This window comes from Pteropus alecto, unplaced genomic scaffold (genome assembly GCF_000325575.1).
Source record: "Pteropus alecto unplaced genomic scaffold, ASM32557v1 scaffold12, whole genome shotgun sequence".
Lineage (NCBI taxonomy): Eukaryota > Metazoa > Chordata > Mammalia > Chiroptera > Pteropodidae > Pteropus > Pteropus alecto.
The window spans coordinates 7,771,735-7,780,454 of NW_006432669.1; the positions used below are offsets into that span (position 1 = coordinate 7,771,735).

Consider the following 8,720-nt stretch of genomic DNA (forward strand, 5'->3'; position numbering starts at 1 on the left):
CCCATTCCTTTGGCGCAGTCCCCTCCCGTCCCGGCGCGTTCTCCGCGATCGCGGGTCCCCAGCGCCCGCCGCAGTCGCCAGCTGTCCCCGCCCTGACCGCTGACCCAGACGTGTCCCCGGCGGCCGCTGGCAGTGCCTGTACCATGGGGCTCCCTACTCTGGAGTTCAGCGATTCCTACTTAGACAGTCCGGATTTCAGGGAGCGCCTGCAGTGTCACGAGATTGAGCTGGAGCGAACCAACAAGTTCATCAAAGAGCTCATTAAGGACGGCTCTCTGCTCATCGGGGCGTTGAGGAGTAAGTAGAGCTGGCGGGGGAGGGTGGAGAGGGAGCGGGGATCTGGAGTATCCCCGCGGGGAGCGGGTCTGGGGAGTGGGATGGAGGAGACGGAGCTTCTTTTGTTTGAATGGGTTTGGGGACTAAGTTGAAGAGCTCCCCTGCTGGTGGCCAACAAAGTTTGTTCTTGGGTGTTCGTAGTTACTTCTCTACTGGACGCTGGAATGTATCCTGACAAAAGGTGTAAAATGTCATCTTTTTGTATAACGTTCCTGGAAAAACGTTGGGGGCTTTTTTTTTTTTTGTAATTTTACTGTGTCTAGTTTGAACACTTAAAGGCCTTAAGGAAGGATTCAAAAGTTTGTCTTAATGATAAAACGAAGCTAATTTATTTAGAGATAGTCAAAGAATATAATTAATTTTTTGTGTGGATAGTTAATTTCTTATATCAGTGGCTCTTCATTGGATACCATCATTGAGGTTTTTTTTTTTTTTTCAAATATGCATTTGTAGTTTTGCCACTTGGTAAGATGATCGAAGACAGCTTGACATCAGTGGATTTTATCTCTTTACAAGTTTTTGTGCATCTTAATTTTTCATTTGCTTTGTAAATCTGGTATTGGTCAAGTCACTGAAGGTGAGAGTTCAGGGACTAAAGGCCAATCCGAAATTCTGATGATCCTCTGTAGAAAGTAAAGGGGCTTCTCCCACCTCCTGTCCACATACTTCTTGATCTGGATCTTCACTTTTAAATAATAAGACCTAAGGTGGACAGTAAAAGAAACTCCAGAGTTTTTCTTGTAGATAGATAATTGAGTGACTAAATGATAAAGCTTAACATGTTACCTCTCCCAGGATGTATTTGCTACTAACAGATTCTTCAGAATGCTTTTAGCCACTGAAAGAAGCCCTGGAATCTCTGGTCACATGGCTGGATGAGTCAAGTATTTTCATAGGGTGAAGAGGCCTTTGAGTGATCTAGCAATCCCCAGGACAAATGTAGGGGAAGCATTGTATATGTCAAGTGCAGGCTCAGTAACAACATGGTGGGGATGTGTGTGTGCCTGAAACAGACAACATTAGCATCTGCTGTGTATTTTGAACCATGTATTAATAATAGTAAGGATGGAGCTTAGCAAAATGTATTGAAATTAGTGTGCTCCCAAATCCTTTTTTATTTTAACCATCCCAAATGCTAGAACATTTATTTTTCTCTTATGTTACTTGACCAGGGTAAAGAAAATATGTTTTATGCTCACATTCACTTAATTTCTGTATTTGAGGCTACACTTATAGCAATATTTACTAATTTGTGAAAAATAGTTTATCTGCAATTATTTCTATCCTGTGTATACACAAATGTGAACTCTTCTTCTGATTTGCAAATCCTGCCTGACGTCTTAGAACTAGCCTCTTTGCCTCTTAAAGAGCAGGATGCCTCTTCAAAAAGTTTCCCCATCTCAGAGTGCTAAATGCTGAGCCTACTCTTGCTAGAGATGCCAGATTGTCTACAAATGACATTTCTCCTCACGCTGCTGAAGATCAATTTTAGCGTTTCAAAGGTTGAAAATACATAACTGGAATAAAAACTCTGAAATGTACATTATTTTACTAGTAATATTATATACTTTATTATGATTTTTTTAATCTAGCTTTGCAAAAATCAGGTGATTTCCATTCTTATAGGTTTGTTCTTTCATTCATAAATGGAGAAATCTTGAGAACATGTTTCTTGAATATATATATATATTTTTAAATGAATTATTGAATTTCATATTTACATCCACTTTGAGAAAACGGATGACAGTTAATTAAGTGGATTAACATACACTTGCATTTAGGTTCTGGTGCTGTTAAATGCTGTATGATTATTGGTAAGTAATTTAACCTCTCTGGGTCCTACTTTTCCTGTAAAATTAGAGAATATCTATAAAAATCTCACTACTAACATTGCTTGTTCATTTTGTTACAAGCCTTATAGATGTTTGGTGAGTGATAATCAAGGATATTTGATTCGGGTGAATCAGGTTTTAGTTTATGCCTTATGACTCAAAATCACCATTTTCATCAAATGTTATTCTATGAACTTTGTTCTTTAACAGGTGCTAGTCTTTTGAATTCAAAGAACCATTTTTAAGTAGAACTTTGTCTTTGCAAAAATGACGAACTACCCCTCCTCCCCCAAAAGAATATAAGAGAAAAAAGAAAAAAAAGAATAGATGGAAATTGAATTATACTCATTGAATTGAGTTGTTTGGGTGGAGAGAACTTATCAACATTCTTTCCTCCACCCTGCCCTGCAGCACATGGGCCATCTTTCCTTTCTTATCACTGTGTCTCTCTTTGGTCTCCTGATCTAAGGTAGACTAGTCAACTGTTTCCTCTGCCTTTAGGATAGTGTTTCTCAAACTTGTGTGTTCAGGCTCTTTTTATAGGAAACAATAATCTTAATGGACTCTAATATAGATTTAATTATTTATTATGGTAGTTAAATAAATATGTCCAAGCATGAAACTATAATTCTTATGTCTATTCATGCAATCTTAAAAGCAAATTGATTTACAAATTAAATATAAAGGATACTGTGAAACCAATAGAAAACTTTTCAACTATGTTTAATTAATCTAATGGATGATGATGTTTTGCTGAAACAAAATTTCCTGTCTGTAAAGACTGCTGATAATATCTTGTGTGTTGATGATTCATTTTCTCACTATTTTTTTCCAACTGAAACTGTAGTTCTTCAAAATCTCTTGCCCTGATGATGGCCTTCTTTCAATCACAAACTTTATTTATTTATTGGTCATATTGCCTCTGTTCTTAAAGCAGTAGTTCCTGGCACAAGTGATCCATAACACAAATAAGAAGGGAATGTAATTTGAGTGGTAGAAGTTGGTTGTTCATAAGTCGATGTAGAATATGCAGTTAATTAAGAGAATAGCAAGAGGGAAGCACATAGTTTCTTAAAGGTGTCTATCCTCAGTGGTCACAGACCCCATTTTGAAGTACACTGCCTTGGTGTTCCTGTGATCAGGAGATTAAACAGTCATTTATAGTAAAAGAAAACCATAAATGCAAAGGCTACATTGAAAAGTCTTGGAAAGGGTGAGGTGTTCCTGGAACCTGCCTTCTATTTGCTGTGTTTCACCAGCTTAACCTTTAGCCAGGTTTCATTTGTTTTTTTACTTTAAGCCGGTCATTATTTTGTGTGTATGTTCAGAGCCCACTTTGCTACCAGTTTTTGGTGGCACAAAGAAGGAGTTAAGTAAAAGGTAAGGAAAAAGACAAGAAATTTGAAAGCCTTTCTAGTTATTGCGCTGTTTACTTGATCATTCTTCAACTTTTATTGAGAACTAATTTTAGGCTATTTTTTGGTATTTAAATTTGCACCCAGATTTTATTTAAAATGGAACTCATAAATTCTCCTTTACCTGCAAAAGCTACACTGCTGCTTGTTCCACGGAGGGTCCTTTTGCTTGTTTAGCTGGGCAGCCTAATCAAAGTTGGATGTAGAATTGCTTTAACCATTTATTTGGTTCTTATAGTCTTTAGAATTTGAGTTAAATGAGTAGAAGTAACTGTATCTTTCAAATGAACTGTAATTAATTTTAGAAACTGGTAGATTAGGAATGTGGTGCTTTAAGGTTCTGCCTCAGGGACATGTACAAGTAAAAGCAGTTATGCTCGTGTTAATTTAAATGGGAACCTTGGCGCTCATCAAAGTGGAATTAAATTGGGCTGGCTGAGTACTTCCGTCTACCTTTCCTGATTCTCTGCAATAGCTTAATAGGTACCTTTTAACAATAAGAATCTTTATTTCTTTGGTTTTCCTTTTTCAGCAGGTAGTACTAATTGAGGGGCTGTCCTGTTAGAAGTCCAGGGAATTGGTTGCTGAGAGAACAGAAAATGTTTCCTGCCTAGTGGAGAAGAAGGGCTTACCAATAACCAACCAGCTTTTGCACTGCCTCCTATGACAGTTATGATCAAAGTACTCTGAAAGTACAAAAAACTTAGATAACTACTCAACTTTTAAGTCAATGAAAAGCTGCTTTAACCAACATCCTTGCAATTATAAACATTTCTTAGAGCACAATGTAAGTTGTGTTGATGATGCTTAAGCATTACTCAAATGACATAAGAAAAATGATAATAAAGCTTACATTCAGTATTGTTTTGGTGCCAAGTACAATTTTATTCAAGTAATGCATACATAGAAGGTGACAACTCTTTTCTCTAGATTTATAGAAAAATATTAGATTAAAAATTTCAGATTATTAAGCCACATTCAGTAAATATTATGCAACAATGAAATGTTTATTATGGACAGATGAGAAGGAGTGAAGGAAAGGCGGGTATTTAGTCTTGAATCTCTTTTATGAATATTGTTTCTTGCCATAGCTGATTGCCACCTGTTCTGGCCCAACCATCTCTGCTGGCTGGATGGTAATTTCTGCTCATTTCAGCCTTCTTGGCAGGTGCCGGCCTCCCAGTGTCCCCACCTGCCACCCACCAGTCTCAGCTCGCAGCTCCGCCAGTCTTCCTCTTCCTCTATGCAGCTGAACCTCTGCCCAGCACCTAATAATCCTTATAGTGTATCCGCACTGGATCTGGCCTCCTCCACCAAGGACTTGCTACCTGCTTTTTGCTGACTTTCATTCCAAAAATTCAAACCAGTTGCTGAGCACTTGGCTCTCTAGTGCATGGTGTCTGTGCTTCACTTTTTGCAGATGTCATATTCTGAGTTTAATGGCTAGGTTTTGTATAAGCGGAGTGACTTTCATAATATTTGTTAAGCTTAATGGCCCTTGAAGCAAAGGAAAAGGGGCAGGATGATAAAAAGAGAGTCACTAGAAATGTAGTTATTTTAACAGTTTTGTCTTTGGCCTGGATATTTCTGTTAATATGGATTTTTCGCTACAGGATTACATTTAACTGCAATGTTTCAGTTAATCAGAGTATGCCATCGTCCATATCTGCAGTATTCTGATATTATCATCAAGAATCCCGTTATAATGCTGAAGAAAGTGTTACGACAGGCAAAACATACATGTACAATACTGTGTAAGGAATGTGATTTTAGCAGCCGATCATCTGCCAGTTTTTCTTTTTCCTTTGTTGAAGAAGCATGTATGTATAAAAGAAGAAAATATAAACCCGAATTTTCTAGGATTTTGAATATTTCATTTGAGAGTAATTTGTCTAATTATAATTTTTACATGGAACGTAGTAGGAACATAGGCTAAGCTAAGACTAATAGCCTAGATTATTTTATGTTAATTATTATAGGTTTTTTATTTTTTAATTTCTGGTAAAAATCTCCATTCCTAGTGGTATTTTAAAAATGTCAAAATATGACATTTTTTATGTTGCTTTATCTGATTTAGGTGATTATTGGGTATAATGGAGAGCTTCTTGTATTTTGTCAAGGACAGTGTCAGGTGGTATGAAAAAAAGTTGGGAAAAAAGGACCATGTACATCACTTTGCTACATTGATAGTATTCTTCCAGATCTTGGCTTTATCTGGGAAAAAATGGGCAGACACAAAATGACACCCTTTCATTTGGAAGTCAGACACATTTCTCAGTAATGGAATTTCTGTGATATTTCCTCACACAAATCTATACGGCAATACGGCTTGCTAGTATATGATAGACAAGCCAAATAGTATTCCCTTGTGTGTAAACATCTACTGGAGCTTATCCAAATGAGAGACCCAGCTTTGGTTCTCTCTTTAGTACACAGGAAAAGTGATGATTTAATTTAGAAAACTGGCATGTGTTCGTGTGTGGAGGGGAGTGATAAGCTGCTAATAGAAATGAATGTTCTGTATAGTGTTATTATCTCTTTTCAGATGGAAGCTATGTAAATTGATTTTCCTTTGCTATGGTGAGAATTTTCTCTTTTTAATTTTAATTTTCTCTTATGTAATTTTCTTATTCCTTAAAATGTCTGAATGAAAGATAAGCTCCCCCTCCCCCTACAAAAAGAAAGGAGTAGTGGTGGTGGTGGTGGGAGGTATTAGCAAGGAGAAGCAAATAAAAATTAGTTGTGAAAACAATTTAAATATGGTTTTGGAACTTGTACCAGACTTTGTATGTCTTCCATGAAAAAGTTATTATGTGACCCTGGAGGATCAAAGGGATAAGAGATTAGGCTTCCAACTGTTTTAAAAGTTAGTTGCGGAAAATTTGAGGGACAATTAAAAATTGTCAACATAAGAGATAATAGGGGTGACTTTTTAAGGGGCACACTATTTGGAGAAGATTTGAGAAAGCTGTATACTCATGAAAAAATGTTGTCAACATAGGAGGTCATAGGCAGGAATTTTTAAAAGGTTATACTAACTGCTTGTCAATCATGATATTCCTTAGGCGATCATTTCTAACATGATTTTTACTTTCTTTGGATTCCAGCTTCATCATTGCATCTTTTTCTTTGTATGCAATATTGCTGAGTTCCTCTTCGATTTTCAGTTATTTCCTCTATTCTCTGAAATGTTGCTGGTATGCAAGGATTCTCCTTAGACCTTTTACTGTTGTTCGCTTTCCTTGTGTGATAACATCTGCTCCCAGGGTTCCAGCTCTGACCTCATTTTTCTGAGCCCTGGGTCTGATTTTCACCAGTCTACTACCTACCACCATCTGGATGTGCTTCAGGCACCTTGGACTCAATATATCAAAACAAAGTTTTTCTTTCTCCTCCACCATGTTCTTTTTGTGTTCTCATTTGTTCAATTATATTCGTATCCACCTGGTCATCTTAGAGAGAAACATCTGAGTCCTTCTAACTCTTTCTGTTTCCTTCTACTTCAGTTTTAAATTGGAGGTTTTGTACTTCACTGGGATCTTAATATTTGGTTAGTCCTACAATTCTATGCCCACAGTATCTTAAATTTGATTTTCTCTGCCTATACTAATACCTCTCTCTCTCTCTCTGCATATGAAATCATTTTCCCCCTAGCTTAAAACAACAGAAATGTGTTCTCTCACAGTTCTGGAGGCCAGAAGTCCAAAACCAGGGTGAGGTCAGGGCCATGCTCTCTCTGAAGGCTCTTGGATTGCTGACAACACCAGAAACTACAAGAGGCAAGGTTGTATAGTTTCTGGTGTTGTCAGCAATCCAAGACGTTCTTTCACATGTAGATGTATCATTCCAGTCTATGCCTCCGTAGTCACATGGCATATTCCCGTGTGCTTCTGTTTGTTAGATTTTACTTATTCTTTTGAATATAAACTTCTAGGTGCCAAGGATATCTGTATTCTAATCAGCTCTGAATCACGGACACTCAGTAATTGCTGACCGTGAACCAATCTATGTTTTACTAAGAAGAGCATGATATGAAGGAGAGTTTTGAATGTCTGCGGAGTGAATGAGCCAGGGAATAGACTACAAGTTTGCACTTTAATATCGATCCCACCAGGTTTCATATGTAACTGCCCTGGCCTGGTTGTTCTGTTAAAACTGGGTAACCCAGGGGACAGCAGTCAGCATCAGGACTCAGAATTTCAGTGGCATAGGTACAAGTTATTTGTCTCAGACTCTATTTTCATCAAAAATAGGAATAGCATCAGGTCAATGGAAAAAATGCATAACAGCATAAAAATGCAATATTTTCATTTGCTTTAGGCAGAATCATTATAATTTTAAAAATTTCAGCTTTTTTTCAAGACTTTAACAGGTTCATGTTAATGTTATTATCATTCTTTAGAAACAAGTTTATTGAAGTGAAAATACTTTAATTGTATGTTAAGCATGGGCTTGTCTTGCAAATTAAATCAATTTGGTAGGAAAGGATTAGAAAATGTGGCATGGTTTTGATTTAGCTTTTTTCTTTTAAACAAGTAAATAATCTATGATTTGGGAACCAAGAAAGCATTAGACTGGCATTTAGGGTTTATGAACAGGCAGCATAGATTTAGAGACTTTATTGACATAGCTGGTGCTTTAGTTATGCTGGCTCAGGTCAGTGGCCTATAAAAGTTATTAGAAATGATGGTCACAACTTGCACTTATCAGAAGTGGGCAGTTTCACAGAATATAACAGGCCAAACTGCAAATGAGAGATCTTTTTTCCACATTGGTTTCTGCATTGAAAGCAGACAGTGGCTTAGAAAAAGCACTGTCCTAAAAGATTTTTACGCTGCATAAATGTTTTCCAAATGTAATTATGTTTGAGGTGAGATCATCCCAGAGGTTGAGAGGTGAGAAAAGAAAATGGTAAGATCTGTAGGGCATTGCTGGAGGGTCTGGGAGCAGGGAATTATGGGAAAAAAAGAACATTTAATTAAGAATTGAGAAGGAAGATTCAGTTGGCTCAGTGAGAAAATGAAATTGAGTCTAGTAGCTATTTGATCCAGGGAAGGTGATATGATTGAATTGGTGTCAGAATCACCAAGAGAGGGTATTTGGATGATACTCTAAAGACAAAACGGATTAGTAAAAA

General features: G+C 37.2%; 1 protein-coding gene across 3 annotated transcripts in view; it reads left to right on the forward strand.

Annotated features, from left to right (window-relative positions):
• The first annotated feature begins 6 nt into the window (after nucleotides 1-6).
• The window catches only part of ARHGAP42 (Rho GTPase activating protein 42), a 229,064-nt gene continuing 220,350 nt past the window's right edge, over nucleotides 7-8,720 (forward strand). For all 3 annotated transcript variants that reach the window (XM_006907501.3, XM_025043742.1, XM_025043741.1), the window contains exon 1: nucleotides 7-297. In XM_006907501.3, coding sequence (XP_006907563.1) covers nucleotides 144-297 — 154 coding nt within the window. In that variant the 5' untranslated portion in view covers nucleotides 7-143. The remainder of the gene's footprint in view (nucleotides 298-8,720) is intronic.